Source organism: Orycteropus afer, unplaced genomic scaffold (assembly GCF_000298275.1).
Source record: "Orycteropus afer afer isolate SDZICR_OR568_19922 unplaced genomic scaffold, OryAfe1.0 scaffold00010, whole genome shotgun sequence".
In the NCBI taxonomy this organism is placed as follows: domain Eukaryota; kingdom Metazoa; phylum Chordata; class Mammalia; order Tubulidentata; family Orycteropodidae; genus Orycteropus; species Orycteropus afer.
In genome coordinates, this window is record NW_006921597.1 from 11,802,706 (window position 1) to 11,823,997 (window position 21,292).

Consider the following 21,292-nt stretch of genomic DNA (forward strand, 5'->3'; position numbering starts at 1 on the left):
CTCTATGTTCAAGAGCAAATTTCAGAGGCTCTTCTGACATCCATTTTGGTCTTTTCTTCCTTTCCTGTCTTTTTAATGGCCTTCTGCTTTCTTCATGGATGATGGTCTTAATGTCATCCCACAATTCCTCTGATTTTCAGTCATTGGTGTTCAGTGTGTCAAATCTCTTCTTCAGATGGTCTCTAAATTTAGGTGGAGTATAATTGAGGTCATACTTTGGCTCTTTTTTTAAAATGCATTTTATTGAAATATAATTTATGTACAGTAAATGCATAAAACTAAAGTGACATGGGTCAATGTACTTTTTTTTTTTTTTTTTTTTTACAGTGTTCCCTCCACTCCTCTCCCACCCCTGGTAACCAACAAAAAAAGTTATCTTACATATATAAACCTTTCCTTGACTATTTACAATAATGAACTAATACTATATTTGCCCTTCTGTGATTGACTTATTTCACTCAGTATAATGTCCTCCAAGTTCATCCATGTTATGTGGTGTTTTGCAGATTCTACATTATTCTTTAGTGTTGCATAGCATTGTTGTGTGTATGTACCATAGTTTGGTTATCCATTCTTCTGTTGTTGTGCACATAGGTTGTTTCTATCTTTTTGCTACTGTAAGTAGTGCTGTGATGAACATGGGTGTGCATACATCTGTTCTTGTCCTGGCTCACACTTCCTTAGGATATATACCTAGTAATGGGATTACTGGGTCAAATAGTATTTCTAACTCCAGTTTTTTTAACTAATCACCATACTGTTTTCTACAGTGATTGTATCATTTTACAGTCCCACCAGCAGTGTATGAGAGTCTTTCCACATCCTTGCTAGCATTTGTTATTTTCTGTCTTGTTGAACTTTGCCATTAGTGCTGGTTTGAGATGGTATCTCATTGTTGTTTTGATTTGTGTCTCTTTAATGGCTAATGATCGTGAGCATTCTTCATGTATTTACTGGCCGTCTGAATATCCTCTTTGGTGAAGTATCTATTCATGTCTTCTGCCCATTTTTTAATTGGATTGTTAATCTTTTTGTTGTCAAGGTGTTGGAGTTTTCTATAAATTTTAGAGATAAGTACCTTGTCAGACATATAATTATCAACAAGTATGAATTTGTTGCTGTCATTTTGTTATGTGCTTTTTTGTGGTGTTGATTTCTTTGTTCCATATAATTTTCTATGCTGAGCTGGTTTTGTTTATGAATCATATACTCACTCCCCTCGTTGCTCTTGTTTTAGTATTTGCTAGATATTTGTGCTGGTCCTCTTTTTAATTTTGATGTGAAGGTTTACCATTTTTCTTTGAGGTTGCCCTGTAATTTATAATTTTCTTCTCAAGTTTAGAACAGTCCGTTCTATCTTGTAGTTGTCTTGACTTCCCTACCATTTAGAAGTTCTGTAACTACACAGTTTTTTCCCTCTTTTTGGTTTGTAGTTGTCCTCATTTGTCAATTGGTGTCTCTGGTTCCCTGTTTACAATCTTGCAGGCTTATTTACTTTGGATATGTCCATAGGTGGGTTGGTTTCTGGGTTACGTCTTCATGTGTGTTAATGGTCAGTTGTTGTTTGCTGTTGTTGGTTGTCTGTCCAAAGGACTGCCTTTAACATTTCTTGTAAGGTTGGTGTGGTTTTAACAAATTCCCTTCATTTCTGCTTGTATGGAAATGTCCTAATTTCACCATCATATTTGAGGGACAATTTTGCTGGGTATATAACTCTTGGTTAGAAATTCTTCTCTTTCAGGGTTTTATATATACCATCCCATTGTCTTCTCGCCTGCACAGTTTCTGCTGGGAAATCCGAGCTTAGTCTTATTGGTTGCCCCTTGTATGTAACTTGTTTTTCCTGTGCTGCTTTCAGGATTCTTTCTTTATCTTTGGTTTTGATGAATTTGATTATGATATGTCTTGGTGATTTTCTTTTGGGGTCTATCCTGTTTGGGGTTTGTTGGGATTCTTGAATGGATATATTCTTATCTTTCATCCTACCAGGAAAATTCTCTTCCAACAAATCTTCAACGGTTTTTTCATTTTGTCTCTTCCTATTGTGGAATTCTGGTTCCACGTAGGTTATTCCTTTTGATGGTATCCCACATGAACCTTAGGCTTTCTTCATTTTGTTTTGATCTTTTTTCTGATAGATCCCTTTCCAAAGAAGTATTGAGATATTTGCCTTCAATCTCACTAATTTTGTCTTCCATTGCTTCAGTTCTGCTCCTTTGCCTCTTCAATGTGTTATCTATTTCTGAAAATTTGGTGTTAATCTTCTGGATTTCTGGTGGTAGATTTTGTATCATTTCTAATTTTTCATTTATTTTGTCATTTTGTTCATGTATTACCTTTAAAAATTGTTCTTGGGTTTTCTCAATTTTGTCAGTGTTTTCTTTGTTCTGTCATTCGTTGAATGTAGGTAAATATAATTATTTTGTACTCCTTGTCAGGGAGTTCCAATGCTGTGTCTTCCTCAAAGATGTGTTTTGGCTCTGTATCCTGGTCCCTTGTTTCTCCTGCTTTATCTTGCTTCTTTGTGTGGACTGTGATGCTCTGTTGCCTCTGAGGCATTGTGATGTTTTTGTGTTTATATTTAATTGGTGATTGTATGTTGTAGTAACTTGCTCACTTTTTTTGTTTTGTTTGTATGTTATCTACGTAAGCAGGGTACTATGCTGTGCTCCTCTAGTTGGCAGCACTTATACATTCACCACCTGTCTTCTTTCCTGTTGGCCGCCTCCAATATGTCCCTGCTGTCCTTGGCAAACAGAGCCTCTTCTTAGATCCCTGGAATCCAAATGAGAATGCTGTCACTTTAAAATCCAAAACGGCTGCTTCTTGTAAACATTCAAAATGGCTGCACCTAGTAGCGACTGGGATCTTAAAAGCTTGTAAGCAGCCATCTAGATGCAACGATGGGTCTCTCCTTGTCCAGAGCAAAGAAGAATGAAGAAAACCAAAGATTCATGGAAACAATTAGTCCTAGCAACTGGTACACCATACGATCTGCAGCCTATAGGCTATAGACCAGAAGAACTAGATAGGGCCCAGCTACCACTGTCAGCCACTTGGGATCTATGCAGGAGATCCTGGATAGAGAGGGAGAACAATGTGGAACAAAACTCAAAATCATTTGGAGAAAAAAAAAGGGGGAGGGGACTAGGTTTTCTGGTCTGATAGAGCCTGATGGAACCACTGAGACTATGGCCCCTAGCCACCCTTCAGGTCTGGAATTGAACCCATACCTGTGGTTTCCAGCCAAACAAAAGACAGGCATATGAGTTGAACATTTACCTGAGGTAGATACACTCCTTGGAGAGAACAATCATAGGAGAAAGAAGGGCTGTTTATGCACAGGGAGACAGCTCAGGGGCAGGAGTAGATGGAGGGATGGACATAGGGAAGAGGTAACTATCGGGAGGAATTGGGAGGGGAACTTTTGCATTGGGGTAAATTGTAGTCAATGTCATGAGACACAGTGTGCGCGAACCGCTGTATGGAAAGTGAACTTGCTCTGTAAACTTTGACCCAAATCACAAAAAAAAAGAAAAAGAAAAATGGCTGTGCCTTCAGTCACTTTAGATATCTGAAATATCCACCACTTGTAAACAATCAAAATGGCTGCACCCTCTAGACAGCTGAAAGTCCACAGCTCAGGTTGTCTCCCAACTTGCTGTTTCCCTTCCTGGTCATAGGCCACCAGTGCAGTCATCCCTGCAGCCCTTTGCAACCAGGGCTGATCTTTAGGTCAATTCTCAGGTCCCAGTGCCACTTGGAAATATTCAAACAATCTTCCATTTATTCATTTAACTATCACGTATTTATTAAATACCTACTACTTGCTAGGTCTGGGTGCTTGGGATACAATTGGACAAGATCTTTTTGGTCTCTCCCTTCAAAGAGCTTATAACAAGTGGCTCTGGACTTTGTATATACAATTACAAAAACAAACTTGATTCTTACATCACAGTTTGCAAATTGATGATCTGTGAGCAAACTGAGTCAATAAACATGCTTTTTTGGTTTGCATTGTGTCTTGTAAATAAAAATATATTATTATATTATTTTTGCCATTTAAAAATCATTTTTCACATAAAAATCTGTTCCTACATTTTCTTGAGACAGTGGAAGGACTTCTAACACCTGACCTACATTTTTAATTGACAGCAATTGGCTGAAGTTGAGTAAGGAGCAGAGCTGGCACTCTCAGAAGAGCTCTATGCTCTTAAACTCTAAGAGTTTAATGATCTGTAGTCACCATCTCAAAATTCTTAATTTTATCTTTGAATTTGTGTTTTGTAAGTGAAGTCTAATTGGACAGTGGGGCATGTGCTGAGTGAGATCTTAAAGCCTCAGTTCTCATTGTGATCCCATCTCCTGCTGCCTTCACAGGACAAGTCCTCTGGCTGTCCTTGCCCCTGCCCTCTGGTGTCCCAAGCCCTGACCAGCCTCCCCCATGCCACCATTACCCTCTGTGATCTTTGGGCATCGATGTGGTCATGGGAAGGGGCTGGATCAGGCAAACACATATTGCTATGAGTCCAGGCAGGGCATGGCTGTGAACCCCTCTGCCCTGGGCTGGCCATGCCGTGGTGTGTTCAGTGGGTATCTTGAGGAAGGGGGACAAACCTCTCAATCCAGACAATAAAGTACATTCCAGCATGGAGGTTGCAGTGCCTTGGGGGTGGCATGGGTTGGAGTGGCAGGCCTGTGAAAAGGAAGGATGCCTGGCTCAACTTTCCCACCCATCAGAACACAGATTGTCAGTCCTGAGGCTGGCTGGAGGGGAAACCAATCCACTGGGCTGCATATATACCGTGTTCCCAGGGCTTCTGAGTGTCTGTGAGGTTCTCCTGCACCAGGCCTCCAATAGCCTTGTGCTTGAGGGAGCACATCATTTAAATACCAAATAAAAACCTGATTACAAGTTGAGAGACAACAGAAGAAAGGAAAACGTTTTCTATTTCACTTTTATGTTTAATGACATGGTGGGGTTTTTTTTGTTTGTTTGTTTGTTTTTGTTTTTTAATTTTTCAAGAGGCCCCACATTTTCATCTTGTACTGTGCTCTGCAAATTATGTAGCAAATTAAGGAGTAATCCCTTTATATGAGGCCATGTACTCACTCTCCACCTTACTATTTGTAACACTTGCCTCATTTATCTGCCACTTTGGGCTTTGTGTTTATGATTGCTAAGTTACATGTTTCCCTGAGAAAGCTAGTGAAACACAGCTGTACTGGGATCTAAGAGTCATTCCCTGCATGGGTCACAGAAAGAAAACACAGTGTCCTCAAAACATCCCTACAGTGAATAAATCAACAAATTTCTTTTATAAAATTCCTCAATGTAGCCTGAAAGCATAATGGCACAGCACTGTTTAACAGTACCATAAGACTCTAAAATAATGTAATTTTGACAGTCTTGAGTAATCATATTTCCCAATCGAGAAGAACTAAATTTTTTTTTTCCTGTTTTTGGTCAGTCTTACCTTTGGAAAGGGAAATTTTGAGGTTGAATCTGTTTTTAGCACAGCCTGAATTAATGAGCTCAGAACCAAATAAGGACCCAGCTGACTCTGGCAGTGACTCAGGGATGCTTCTAAGCAAGTTACTTAGCATCTTAGGACCTCAGGCCACCTACAACTTAGGGAGGAAAAGAGCTGACTGAGCCCCTATTGAGTCTGCTGTGGAAAACCTTGATGAAGATGATTATGGTTACCAATAAAAACTAAAAGAATCTGATACAGCTAAAATTTGCTTAGTATACTTTTTCCTTAAGGGAAAAAAAAAATCTTGATACCCAAGTTATGTAGAATGGCTACATGTTTTATTTTAGAAATTGAGTTAAAGAATAGATCATCTTTATTAGCAGGCATATTTAAAGGCAATATGATATTTAGACTTACTATCTGCTTTTTTTCAAAGTAAAGAGCTCTGGTGGTAATGATTAAGGCATTTGGCTGCTAACCAAAAGGTCAGTGGTTCGAACCCACCAGCTGCTCCTTGGAAGAAAGGAGTCTGCTTTCGTAAAGATTTACAGTGTTGGAAACCCAGTGAGGGTCACTATAAGTCTGGATCGATTCGATGACAGTGAATTTGGTTTGGTTTGGTTTTTAAACTAGGACAAGTCATAGTAATTTTAATTTCTACGTATCTTTTCCACTGCTTGTCTGTCAGTGTGTCATACTGTGGTGGCTTGCATGTTGCTGTGAGCCTGGAGGCTATGCCACTGATATTTCAAATACCAGCAGGCTCACCCATGGTGGACAGGTTTCAGCAGAGCTTCCAGACTAAGATAGACTCGGAAGAAGGAAGGGGCCATCCATTTCTCAAAGAATTGGCTGGTGAAAACTTTATGAATAGCAGTGACACACTGTCTGATATATTACTGGAAAAATTTATAAATAGCCCTTAAACATTGTCCTATATAGTGCTGGGAGGTGAGCCCCTCAGGCCAGAAGGCACTCAAAATACAACTGGGAAAGAGCTGCCTCCTCAGAGTAGAGCTGACCTTAATGATGTGGATGGAGTAAAGCTTTCATGACCTCCATTTGCTGATGTGGCACTTCTCATGATGAGAAGAAATAGCTGCAAACATCCATTAATAATTGGAATGTGGAATGTACGAAGTATAAATCTAGGAAAATTGGAAGTTGTCAAAAATGAAATGGAACACATGAAGATCAATATCCTAGGCATTGTTGTTGTTGTTATGTACCGTCAAGTCGGACCCGACTCATAGCGACCCCTCCTTGGGTTTCTGAGGCAGTATCACTGTGGAGATAGATTGCCCAACCTTCCTTCTGAGGAGTGGCTGGTGAGCTGAAATGAACTGGTTTTGGCCATTTTGAATCAGACAACCATATGATCTACTATGCTGGGAATGACAAACTGAAGAAGAATGGCTTTCATTGTCACAAAGAATGTTTCAAGATCTATCCTGAAGTACAGTGCTGTCAATGATAGGATAATATCCATACACCTACAAGGAAGACCAGTTAATACTACTATTATTCAAACTTACACACCAACCACCAAAGGTAAAGATGAAGAAATTGAAGATTTTTACTAAGTTCTGCAGTTTGAAATTGACCGAACATGAAATCAAGATGTGTTGATTATCACTGGTGATTGGAATGCAAAAGTTGGAAACAAAGAAGAATCACTGGTAGTTGGAAAATATGGCCTTGGTGATAGAAATAACACTGCAGATCGCATGAGAGGATTTTGTTAAGACCAACAGCGTATTCATTGCAAATACCTTTTTTCAAAATATAAATAGCAGCTATACACGTAGACTTCACCAGGTGGAGTACACAGGAATCAGATTGACTACATCTGTGAAAAGAGGTGGGAGCTCTGGTGGCATAGTGCCTAACTGCTAACCAGAAGGCTGGTGGTTCAAACCCACCAGCCACTCCTTGGAAGAAAGATTGGGCAATCTACTTTCATAGAGATACTGCCTTGGAAACCCAAGGAGGGGATGCTATGAGTTGAATTGACTCAACAACAGTGAGTTAGTTAGAGTTAGTTAGTTACTTAGTGGAAAGAGGAGATGGAGATGCTCAATATTTTTAGCCAAAAGAAGACCAGGAGCTGACTGTGGTACAGACCATCAACTGCTCATATGCAAGTTCAAGTTGAAGCTGAAGACAATTAAAACAAGTCCACAAGAGCCAAAATATGACCTTGATTATATCCCTCCTGAATTTAGAGATCATCTGAAGAATAGATTTGATGCATTGAACACCAGTGACCAAAAACCAGAGGAATTGTGGGATGACAGCAAGAACATCATCCATGAAGAAAGCAAAAGGTCACTTAAGAGACAGGAAAGGAAAAAAATAACCAAAGTGGATGTCAGAAGAGACACTGAAACTTGCCCTTGAACAGAGAGTAGCTAAAGTGAATAGAATAAACAAGATAAAAGAGCTGAACAGAAGATTTCGAAGAGCAGCCTGAGAAAACAGTCAATTATTATAATGAAACATGCAAAGATCTGGAGTTAGAAAACTAAAAAGGAAGAACACGCTTGGCATTTCTCAAGCTGAAAGAACTGAAGAAAAAATTCAAGCCTCAAATTGCAATACTGAAAGATTCTATGGGCAAAATAGTGAATGATGCAGGAAACGTATATATGTGTGTGTGTATGTATGTGTATATATATATATATAAGATGGAAGCAATACACAGAGTCACTGTATCAAAAAGAATTGGTCAGTGTTCATCCATTTCAGGAGGTGGCATATTATCAAGAACCAATGCTATTGAAGGAAGAAGTTGAAGCTACACTGAAGAAATTGGTGAAGAACAAGGCTTCAGTAATTGACAGAATACCCATTGAAATGTTTCAACAAATGGATGCCACACTGGAGGCACTCACTTGTCTGTGCCAAGAAATTTGGAAGACAGCCACCTGGCCAACTGCCGGAAGGGGTCCATATTTGTACCCATTCCAAAGAAAGATGATCCTCCAGAATGTGGTAATTATCAAACAATATCATTAATATTGCATGCAAGTAAAATCTTACTGAAGATAATTCAAAAACAGTTGCAGTAGTATATTGACAGAGAACTTCCAGAAATGTCAACCTGGATTCAGAAGAGCATATGGAATGAGAGATATCATTGCTGATGTCAGATGGATCTTGGCTGAAAGTAAAGAATGCCAGAACAATGTTTACTTGTGTTTTATTGACTGTGTTGGTTACCTAGTGCTGCTCCAACAGAAATACCACAAATGGGATGGCTTGAACAAACAGGAGTTTATCCTTTTATAATTTTGGAGGTTAAAAGTCCGAATTCCAGGTGCTAGGCTCTAAGGGCTGGTTGAAAGCCCCTCAACCTTGGGATTTAGCTCTCCCTCTTGCTCCTGGCCCACTGAAGCTAGAGGCATCTCTTCACTCAGGCAGCTGCTAGCTGCTGAGCCTGACAAACCCAGGGTCAACAAGTGAAAAGGCACAATCCCGATATTATGAAACCACATGGCATATCATTAATTCAAGTCCATTGAAAGTCCTATGATCAGCAAGACAACATGACAGGCTGCTGAACAACACTTCAACTACATGTAAGGTTCAAGTGTGCTATCAGCTGGAGACCTTCCTCAAAGTTGCTTCTTACATGTTAGAATTAGGCCACATCCCTAAAGCGGCTACTCAGCTGCTCCAGGAAATTCCATCATGGAGTTAATTACCAATCTCACCATGGAGAATAACTACATCCAGCTGCCCAGGCACTCAACCAGGCCCAGCCAAGTTGACATACAACGTTAACTACCGCATTGACTATGCAAAAGCATTCGATTGTGTGGATCGTAACAAATTATGGATAACATTGAGAAGAATGGGAAGTCCAAAACACTTAATTGTACTCATGAGGAACCTGTCCATAGACCAGGAGGCTGTTGATTGAACAGAACAAGAGGATACTGCATGGTTTAAAATGAGGAAGGGAATACATCAGGGTTGTATCCTTTCACCATACTAATTCAATCTGTATGCTGAGCAAATAATCCAAGAAGCTGGACTATATTAAGAAGAAGGCAGCATCAGGATTGGAGGAAGACTCATTAACAACCTGCAATATACAATGACACAACTTTGCTTGCTGAAAGTGCATGATTTGAAGCACTTACTGGTGAGGATTAAAGAGTACAGTCTGCCGCATGGATTACATCTCAACATATAGGAAATGAAAATCCTCGCAACTGGGCCAATAAGCAGCATCACAATAAATGGAAAAAAGATTGAAGTTGTCAAAAATTCCATATTACTTGGTTCCACAATCAACACTGGTGAAGGCAGCAGTCAAGACATCAGATGACGTATTGCACTGGGCAAATTTACTGCAAAAGACCTCTTAAAGTGCTGAAGAGCAAAGATGTCTCTTGGAAATCTAAGATGTGCCTAACCCAAGCCATGGTATCGTTAATCACCTTATATGCATGTGAAAGCTGCATAATAAATAAGGAAGACCGAAGAAGCGCTGATGGTTTTGAGTTGTGGTGTTGGCAAAGAATACTGAAAGTACCTAACCTAACCTAACTCACTGCTGTCGAGTCGGATCTGACTCATAGCAACCCATCCTTGGGTTTCCGAGGTGGCATCACTACAGAAGTAGATTCCCCAAACTTCCTTCTGAGGAGTGGCTGGTGGATTTAAACCACCATGGACTGCCAAAAGAACTAACAAATCTGCCCTAGAAGAAGTGCAGCCAGAATGCTCACTGGAAGCGAAAATGACCAGACTTTGTCTCACCTACTTTGGTCATGTTGTCAGAAGGGACCATTCCTTGGAGAAGGATGTCATGCTTGGTAAAGTGGAGGATCCCGCCTCCACTTTTATTTGGTAAAGGGGAAGGCCCTCAACAAGATGGATTGACACACTGGCTGCAACGATAGGCTCAGGTGTAGCAAGGATTGTGAGGCTGGCACAGGACCAAGCAGTGTTTTGTTCTGTTGTACATAGGGTCGCTATGAGTTGGAGCCGACTCAACGGCACCTAACAACAACAGCAACACATACTTTTGGCTTAACTAAACTTAAACCATCTTTTAAAATACAATACTGGACTTCTACGAAAGGGTCTTTCCTGCTAAAATTTTATAGGCAATCACATGCCTTTAGGTAGAAAAGGTTATATACATGGGGAAATGATTATATATGGAATGGACTCTAAAAATAGTGTCTTTTCTAAATCACATTTATCTGCCTTTCAAAGCATCTTTGGTTATTGATCAGAGAGTGCCTTGAGCTGACTAGGTTTTTGCTGTCAGTATATTGTGAAATGGATTTGGATTTATTTTTTTGTCCCATGATTCATGAAAATACTACTCTCCCACTAGCATACAAATTTTAAATTAAGATTCTACATCTGGATAAGCAAGTATTTCTAGTCATCTCTGTTATGCCAGGTTGTAGGATCTCCACAAGTACCACTTCTATATAAAAAATAGGATTTTTTCATTCTTAGTAACTCTGTTCTCAGTGCATCTTCAGTGGTACCGGCCCTGACCTTCTTATTTTGTTAAGCAGTGCCAAACCATGTTGAGATGGCTATTCGGGCTTATCCCAGACCACTGTTCCTGAGACCAAGCTGAGTTTTTTATTTCTATTCTCTACTTACATAGTAATAGTCACCAGTAGTATTCTCTTTTTCAGGGTGAGCATGGTTTTAAGCAATCCAAAGATACTGAAGAGAGGCTCAAAGTTATCCCAAAATTTTGTTTTCCTGATTCTAAGGACTGGATGCCAACCTCAGAACTCAAGAGGTAAATGGGCTACTTTATCTGATTTCTGTTTGTTGAAACTGCAAACATAGAAAATGGGTGGAGCCAGCAGTGAATCCCTGTGGCAGGTCAAGGATGCAGTGGGAGGAAAGGAAGAAACAGATTTAGAACATTTCCTTTGTGGGGCTCAAAAAAGAAAAACAATAATTTCAGTGTCAGGGAAAGCAAGTTTGAGAGTTTCTTCAATTTGTTCTATAGGAAAAATAGTAAGTGGACAGAAAAGGAAAAAAAAAAACAATGTGGACTTTGGGACTTTACCTGGAAACAGTAGTAAAACAGAGCACTGTCTGCTTCTTGTTTCCTTTTCAGGTTTATAGAAGGAGTCACAGCCTAGACTGCGTGGCCTCCTGTAAAACTTGTATGAAAGGAGGCTCCAGTTTGGGAGGTGTAGAGAGAGAAGAGTAAATTTTGCTTGGTATATTGAGAAGGGAAACGGTTAAAGCATTTTCCCCAAGTATCTAGAGAAAATTAGCATTTTTTAATGATTAAACCCTCATCATCTCTGAATCCTGTTTGTATATAGATAATTGCTTTGTTCAAAATTGTAATTTTTGATGATCCTGAAAAGCTTGATGTGAACCATATCCCATGCTGATGACCTGCTGGATGACAGCCTCAGCTGTTGCCTAAGTAGCTCTGCCCTTCAACATCATGTTGCTTCCAGACTAACTGCTATCTCATATCCTGTTTAGCCGGATTGCCTTGTTCATCTCTTAGCCATCAATCCTGAAGCTCTTATGTTGTCAGTTCCACTTATGTCACCCTCATAAGCAGCTTCTTTCACATTGACCTGGCTGCTCTACGGTTGGCTTTTTTTCCTAACTAGTAGCTATATATGTTTGTTCTAGAATATTTGGACAATGCAGAAGAGTAAAAAGTAGAAATTAGAAATTATGGGCAATCTTAATACACAGAGATAATCACTGTACCTATTTTGGCATATTTTCTTCCAGTCCATATTTTTGGCAATATATAGACAAACATGCATTGTTTTAATTTTTATTTCTCTAATTATTGAGTTTGTTTCTCAGACATCTTGTAGATCTTTTTGTAAATTATTTATGCATGCCTTTTGCCCATGTTTCTAATGAGGAGTTGTATTTTTCCTATTGATTTTTGGGAGCTCTGGTAGCATAGTGTCTAAGGCACTTGACTGCTAACCAGAAGGTTGGCAGTTCAAACCCACCAGCCACTCCTCGGAAGGAAGATGGGGCAATCTACTTCCGTAGTGATACTGCCTTAGAAACCCAAGGAGGGGTCACTGTGAGTTGGGTCCGACTCGACAGCACATAACAACAACATTGATTTTTATACATTAATGCTTTGCCTATCACTGTTCCATGTGGTCTCTCAGAACAAAATATAAGAATTTGGAAGGGAAAAATGGCTTATCAAAACCCTTTATAGCTTCCCCACATGTTTGACCAAATTGAACATTCAAGAAAAGAATAGACCCAATTAACAGCTAAAGTAAATAATTAAGAAAGTTAAAGGGAGGCAATGGAATCAACAACTCATCCAACACCTATTCTCTCACTCCGATCCATGGCACCATATTCTGGACATTCTCCCTGAGGATGAATGTGAATCATAAGAAGTGTAATATTAATGTTCTCTCTTTGATCCTAAAATAACTGTTTGCCAGACCTTAATTTTCAATGTTTTTTTTCAATGAGGAATGTCATAAGTGGTTGTTTGGGTCCCAAAATAACTTAATCTTCTTTTTTTTTTTTTCCCAGTGAAACTTTCTCCTTTGTCTTGACTGGTGAAGATGGGAGCCGGTGGTTTGGTTACTGTAAGAAGCTCTTGGTAAGGACCAAACTTATGCTACCAGCAGGGTTGTCAAGAAACAGTAGGGTCAGAATAGTAACTTCAAAAATACTATCTAGATGAATTTGAGGGCTACACTTCTGTGTATTAAAGAAGCAATGTTAACTGTAAACAGCGAGAGTGAGGAAGGACTTAGTCATGCAGTGCTTCAAAATATAAAGGTATGATTTTATTTATTTATGTATTAACTTTGTAATGGAGAAGTAAACTGCTGATATGGTGGCTAAGTATCAGTCTGGGTAGATTTGAGGAATGGGGTACAGTCCAATCCAAGGAGTTCTGAGTTACTCATATTGAGGCTTTCTTCTTGCATAGACTCCTCCACTATTCCACTAAACCTGGAATATACTACAGGTAGTCCCTGACTTACAACAGGGTTCCATTCTGACAGCTCTGTCATAGTCAGTTCTGATGTAAGTTGAATACCACTGTGGTGTTTTGTTTTTTAAGTTTTCATTTTTTCTTCCTGTTAGTATCTTTATAAATCTGACCTTCATGTGTCTTGGGGGGTTAGACACATCACATATAAACATCTATAAGTGAACATCTGAGAATGATTTAAAAAAACTCACTGCCGTGGAGTCTGTTCAGACTCATAGTGACCCCTTCTTGGGTTTCTGAGGCAGTATCTCTACAGAAGTAGATTGCCCAATTTTCCATCAGCAAATTTCATGCTGCCACATTGTATGTAGTACATATTACTAATGATAAGATGCACACACACACACACACAAATAGATGGTCATAAATATAGCTTGTGGTAACTTGAATACATCATAAGTGGGAACTACCTGTATGGTTTTTAGCACTCCTCATCGTTTCTGTCTGAGTTCAGTGAGCGAGAGAGTTCAGGGAGTTCTTAGAGCCTTAGTTCCTGCTCTGTACGTAAAAGAATATTAAAAGTCCAAATTAGATATTTGTTAGTCTTCACTAAAACTTGTGTTGCTTGATCTTTGTTTTGTTTTTTGCTTTAGCCAGAAGGCAAAGGAAAGCGACTTCCCGAGGTATACTGCATGGTTAGTCGCCTAGGCTGCTTCAACCTTTTTTCAAAGGTGAGTGAAAAATGGACTCTGAGAACAATGAGCTCTGAAAAAGTTTTTATTTCTAATGACTTCACTAACAACCGAAACCAAACTCACCGTGCTGTCTGGTCAATTCTGACTCGTATCCCATGTGTGAAGAGTAGAATTACCCTATAGGGTTTTCTTAGCTGAAATCTTTATAGAAGCAGTTCACCAGAGCTTTCTGCCACAGAGCTACTGGGTGGGTTCAAACTGACAGCCTTTAGGTTAGCAGCCAGTTGCAAACCACTTGTGTCATTCAACGTCAAGTGGTATAGACCTTAGAAGAAATTTCCCATTAGTAGATTAGGAACAACAGGCATGAAGGTGTAAATTTAGATGTCTAATCTAGCTGCTGTTGCAATGTCATCCTCTTTTTTGTTTGCTAAAACTCAGTTTGAAGGACATAACCTTAAGCTCTATCTTTTCTCCTTTCTTTCCCAGACCTTAAATTGCAATATAGCATTGTCAGTGCCCCTGCCTAAAGTCTCAAGTCCTGACAGAAATGAGAAGGGGCTTCTCTCCTAAAAAAAACATGATAACGTATTAGAAACTTTTCTTGGAAACTACGATACCCCCAAGAGACGTGATGTCTTTAATGAATGTCTATTGGTTGCAGAAGTTAATATGTCTTAAATTCCATTGGTATTATCTGCGAGTCTGTGCATCAGGACATTGTTGTTGTTAGGTGCCATCAAGTTGGTTCCAACTCAGAGCAACCCTGTGCACAAGGGAGTACTGCGCAGTGCTGTGTCATCCTCACAGTTGTTGCTGTGTTTGAGCCCATCGTTGTAGCCACTGTCAGTCCATCTTGTTGAGGGTCTTCCCCCTTTTGGCTTTAATAGAATTCATATATTTTTGAACTGAGTCCATAATAAAATAACATTTTATTCGTGTAGATTCTGGATGAAGTAGAGAAGAGAAGAGAAATGTCTCCAGCCCTGGTTCACCCATTCATGAGAAGTGTCATGGAAGCACCTTTCCCAGCACCTGGACGCACCATCACGGTTAAGAGCTATCTCCCTGGAGCTGGAGATGGGGTAAGTTAGAGGATTTTGAAAAATTTCAAAGAAGGTTTGGTAGATTCCATAAAGTCATACTAATAAGGCAGAGTTTCCAGAAGCTTTACCACATGTTTCCTTTTCTGTAAACTGAATAATATGATTTAATCCCACAGAGCACTGCAGAAATGCCCAATTTGTCTGTGAGTTAGTTGATCCCAGACCCAGGAACCAATAGTTTTCTAGTTTACATAGTTTTGGTACCCTTGTAGTGATGATTTTAGAGTGATAAATGGAGATTATACGTGCCATTGACAGATGAGAATAAAGATTTAAACAGAAATTTATAGCAGAGAAATAAAGTATTAGGTTTGGGGTTTCAAGTAAGCAGCTTTGTAAACTCTTTGTAGCAGACCCTATTTCTTTTAGCTATCTCGTAAAAGAATGACAAGATCCATTAGTGCTGTCATGAGATACTTTTTAACATCCCCTGATGTAAATTCTTGCATTTCAGTCAGTTGAACTCTGTCGACCACTGGATTCCCGACTGGAACATGTTGATTTTGAATGTCTCTTTAAGTGCCTAAGTGTGTGTCATCTCATCCGGGTCTGTGCCTCTCTACTTTTGGAGCGGAGAGTAATCTTTGTTGCCAACAGCCTAAGGTGAGAAATAAGAATGTTTTCATTTCACACTGGTATTTTACTTGTTCTTTGGGTATGTTTTTAAAAATGTAGGATCAGTCTCTCAATTACCTATGAAGTAGAATAGTTACATGGATAATTCCAAGTAGTAAATAATGTGAAAATCATTTGCATTAGGTTATAACAATGAGTTTTTTGAGGCACAATAAATTTACTTTTCAAAATGCGTTTTGCTTAAACTGCTGTTGAAAACTGATACCGGTTTTCTAAGTATACACTGATTTTTAACATGATAAATTATGGCAAAGAGCTGGATTGAGATTAAACATTTTTAGTATATTAAGTTACAAAAAATAGAATGTTAAAAATTAATGAGTAATCACAGAGTTGTTAATCTGTGATCATTAACAGGTATTGATTTATAATTTTTAAAAATAAAATATCTGAAACGCCTTCTGTGTGTTCCCCTGTATGTGACTCTCTTTCTCTTCTGGCTAGTACCTTGTCAAAATGTGGTCATGCCGTGGTAGCTACACTGTATCCATTCACATGGCAGCATACCTACATCCCAGTCCTGCCAGCATCCATGATTGATATTGTGTGCTCACCTACTCCATTTCTAATTGGAATCCTGTCTTGCTCCTTACCACAGCTTCAGGACCTACCCATTGAAGAGGTAAGATGAGAAAAATGGTACTTCACAGCATAGTATGTATGGAATAATTGAAACAATTATTTCTCAAAAGGGTGCAACAAAAATCAATCAAGAAGGGAAATGTTCAGCATTTTGTTATAAAAGAAAGGGTTAAAATAACAATGAGTTGCCATTTTTAGCTATTTATACATATTAAAAATAATACAAATATTTAGTCCTGGCAAGGGTGTAGTAAAAGAAGAAAGCAAGTTGGCAATTCATTTCCTATAAGCAAGAGGAAAAAATATATCTGTTTTGTGCATTAACGATGTACCTCTGGCAGTGATGAACACCAAAGTGAAAGAAGAGCATAACAATGGCTGTGATGGTTGTTACATGTCACAGTGTCTAGGCCATGATCCTCAGTGGTTTATCAGTTATATAGTGATGGTTGTAATCATAACTGTCTTACAAGTTTTCATAATGATTAGCAGTAAAGCACCTGGTATCATAGCTGGCACACATTACCAAAAAAACCAAACACTTTGACGTTGAGTTGACTCCAAATCATAGCGACCCCTCCTTGGATTTCCAAGGCGGTATCTCTATGGAAGTAGATTGCCCAGTCTTCCTTCCAAGGAGTGGCTGGTGGGTTTGAACTGCCAGCCTTCTGGTTAGGTATCAACTGCCTTAGGCACTACACCACCAGAGCTCCTTCTGGCATACACTGGACTCTCAACAAATGTCCTTTGACCTATTATTTTTACTCTTGGAGGTATGTCCCAAGAAAATGGTATAAAAGAATGATAAAGCTTTATGCATGAGGATATAGAGGATATGTTATTGTTGTTGTTAGGTCCTGTTGAGTCGGCTCCAAATCATAGTGACCCCATGAACAACAGATTGAAATGCTGCCCAGACCTGTGCCATCTTCACAATCCTGGCTGTGCTTGAACCCGTTGTTGCAGTCACTGTGTCAGTCCATCTCATTGAAGGTCTTCTCCTTTTTCCCTGAACCTCTACTTTACCAAGCATGATACCCTTCTCCAGGGACTGGTCCCTTCTAACAGCATGACCAAAGTAGGTGAGAAAAAGTCTGGCCAATCCTGCTTCTAAGGAGCATTCCAGCTGCACTTCTTCCAGGACAGTTGTGTTCATTCTTCTGGTAGTCTATGGGATTTTCATCATTCTTCGCCAATACCACAATTCAAATGCATCAACTCTTCTTTGATTTTTTAACCTCTCTAGCAATTTTCCCTCCTCTCCAATCCCTGGTAACCAACAAAGAAAGTTCCCTTCCATTTATAAACTGTTCCTTGACTTTTTACCATAGTGGAATAATACAGTATTTGTCTTTCTGTAATTGACTTATTTCACTCAGCATAATGTCCTCCAAGTTCATCTACATTATGCAGTGTTTCAAGGATTCTACATTATTCTTTAGTGTTGCATAGTATTCTACTGTGTGTATGTACCACAGTTTGGTTATCCATTCCTCAGTTGATGGGCATTTATGGTGTTTCCATCTCTTTTTGAATAGTGCTGTGATGAATGCAGGTGTGCATATATTTAATCATGTCCTGGCTCTCACTTTTTTAGGATATATACCTAGTAATGGGATTGCTCAATCAAATGGTATTTCTATTTCCAACTTTTTAAAGAATCGCCATACTGATTTCCACAGTGGTTGTATAATTTTATGGTCCCATCAAAGGCATCAGCTCTTCTTGGGTCTTTCTTATTCATTGTCCAGCTTTAAACGAAGGAGGGATCACTATGAGTCAGGGATTGACTTGACAGCAGTGAGTTTGTTTTTGTTTTTTTCATATGAGGCAATTGAAGATACCATGGCTTGAGTCAGGTGCACCTTAGTCTTCAAAGTTACATTTTTGGTCCTTAACACTTTAAAGAGGCAGATTTGCCCAGTGGAATATGATGTCTGATTTCTTGACTGCTGCTTCCAGGGGTGTTGATTATGGATCTAAGTGAAATGAAATCCCTGGCAATGTCAGTCTTTTCTCCATTTATCATAATGTTGCTTATTGGTCCAGTTGTGAAGATTTCCATTTTCTTTATGTTGAGGTGTAATCCATCCTGGAGACTGTAGTCTTTGATCTTCATCAGTAAGTGCTTCAAGTCATCTTCACTTTCAGTAAGCAAGGTTCTGTTGTTTGCTTATCACAGGTTGTTAATGAGTCTTCCTCCAATCCTGTTGCTATGTTCTTCACATAGTCAAGCCTCTCAGATTATTTGCTCAGCATACAGATAGAATAAGTATGGTGAAAGGATACAACCCTGACACACACCCTTCCTGATTTTAAACCATGCAGTATCCCCTTGTTCTGTTTGAATGACAGTCTCTTGGTCTATGTGCAAGTTCCTCATTAGCACAATTAAGTGATCTGGAATTTGATTCTTCATAATGTTATCCATAACTTTTTAGATCCAGACAGTTGAATGCCTTTGCATAGTCAATAAAACACAGCTAAACATCTTTCTGGTATTCTTTGCTTCCAGCCAAGATCCTTCTGACATCAGTATTGATATCCCTCATTCCGTGTCCTCTTCTGAATCCAGCCTGAACTTCTCGAAGTTCCCCGTCAATATACTGCTGCAACCATTTTTGAATTTTCTTCAGCAGAATTTTATTTTCATGTGATATTAACGATAGTATTTGATAATTTCCACATCCTGTTGAATCACCTTTCTTTGGAACAGGCACAAATATAGATCTCTTCCAGTCAGTTGGCAAGGTGTTGGCCAGGTAGCTGTTTTCCAAATTTTCTGGCATAGCAAATAAGCACCTCCAGAGCTGCATCTGTTTGTTGAAACATCTCAGTGGGTGTTCTGTCAATTCCTGGAGGCTTATTTTTTACCAGTTCCTTCAGTGGCAGCTTGGACTTCTTCCTTCATTACCATTGGTTCTTAATCATATGCTGCCTCCTAAAATAGATGAACATTAACCAGTTCTTTTTGGTACAGTGACTCTGTGTATTCCTTCCATCTTCTTTTGATGCTTTCTGCATTCAGTATTTTGCCCATAGAATCCTTCAATATTGCAGCTTGAGACTTGAATTTTTTTTCAGTTCTTTCAGCTTGAGAAATACTGATCATGTTCTTCCCTTTTGGTTTTCTAACTCCAGGTCTTTGCACATTTCATTCTAATACTTGATTTCTCAAGCCACCCTTTGAAATCTTATGTTTAGCTCTTTGATTTCATCATTTCTTCCATTCACTTGAGCTACTTTCCATTTAAGAGCAAGTTTTCAGAGTCTCTTCTGACATCCATTTTTGTCTTTTCTTCTTTCCTGTCTTTTTAATGACCTATTGCATTCTTCACGCATGATGCTCTTGATATCATGCCACAACTCATCTCATCTTCAGTCATTGTTGTTCAGTGCATCAAATCTGTTCTTCAGATGATCTCTAAATTCAGATGGGATATAATCAAGATTTATTTTGGTTCTCATAGACTTGTTTTAATTTTCTTCTGTTTCAACTTGAACTTGCACATGAGCAATTGATGGTCTGTTCCACAGTCAGTTCCTGGCCTTGTTTTGCTTGATGATACTGAGCTTCTCCTTCACCTCTTGCCACAGATATAGTCAGTTTGATTCCTGTATATTCCATCTGGTGAAGTCCACATGTATAATTGTCATTTGTATTTTTGAAAAAGGGTATTTGCAATGAATGAGTTGTTTATGTTGCAGAATTCTTTCATGCAATCTCCAGTGTCATTTCTGTCACTGAGGCCATATTTTCCAACCCCTGGTGCTTCTTCCATGTTTCCAACTTTTGCATTCTAATCACCAGTAATAACCAATACATCTTGATTGCATGTTTGGTCAATTTTAGACTGGAGAAGTTGGTAAAATCTTTAGTTTCTTCATCTTTGAATTTAGTGGTTGATGGATAAATTTGAATTAAGTAGTATTAACTGGTCTTCCTTGCAGGCATATGGATATTAACCTATCGCTGACAGCGTTGTACTTCAGGATAGATCTTGAAATGTTCTTTTTGACAATGAATACAACACCATTCCTCTTCAGCTTGTCATTCCCGGCATAGTCAGTCCATTTCAGTTCACTAATCCCTAAGGTATTGCTCTTTATCAGTTCCATTTCCTTTTTGACAACTTCCAATTTTCCTAGATTCATATTTCATACATGCCATGTTCCAATTATTAGTGAAGATTTGCAGCTGTTTGTTCCCATTTTGAGTCGTGCACCATCAGCAAATGGAGGTCCCAAAAGCTTTACTCCATCCACATCAATAGGTTGACTCTACTTTGAGGAGGCAGCTCTTTCCCAGTAATATTTAGAGTGCCTTCCAACCTGAGGCACTTACCTTCTAGCACAATATCAGACAGTATTTCACTGCTATTTGTAAGGTTTTCAGTGGCCAATTTTTTCCAAAGTGGATGGCCCTGTCCTTCTTCCAGTCTGCCTTAGTCTGAAAGCTCTGCTGAAACCTGTCCACCATGGGTGACCCTGCTGATATTTGAAATACCAGTGGCATAACCTCCAGCCTTACAGCAATATGCAAGACATCATAGTCCAGCAAACTGACAGACAAGTGGTGGATAGAGGATGTAGAAGAGTAAATACTTGGAAAAAAGTATTTAACAGTGGGGAAAGAAGGTGAAGTATGGCATGTCAAGCTGATGGAATGGTATAAGCCATGACAATTACAATTTTCCAGTCTATGTAGCAATATGAAAAGTGCTTATAAGTAGGAAAAAACACATAGATTATTCTGAACTTTGAGTTAAAAAAACCAAACTCACTGCTGTGGAATTGGATCCAACTCATGGTGATCCCTCCTTGAGTTTCCGAGGCAGTATCACT

At 39.1% G+C, this 21,292-nt stretch overlaps 1 protein-coding gene across 1 annotated transcript in view; it reads left to right on the forward strand.

Moving 5' to 3' along the window:
• Positions 1-21,292, forward strand: part of DENND2C (DENN domain containing 2C) — a 63,963-nt gene that overhangs the window by 19,368 nt on the left and 23,303 nt on the right. Inside the window, exons 8-13 of the mRNA XM_007948899.2 lie at positions 11,150-11,259; positions 13,017-13,086; positions 14,082-14,159; positions 15,068-15,208; positions 15,684-15,832; positions 16,310-16,487. Coding sequence (XP_007947090.2) covers positions 11,150-11,259; positions 13,017-13,086; positions 14,082-14,159; positions 15,068-15,208; positions 15,684-15,832; positions 16,310-16,487 — 726 coding nt within the window. The remainder of the gene's footprint in view (positions 1-11,149; positions 11,260-13,016; positions 13,087-14,081; positions 14,160-15,067; positions 15,209-15,683; positions 15,833-16,309; positions 16,488-21,292) is intronic.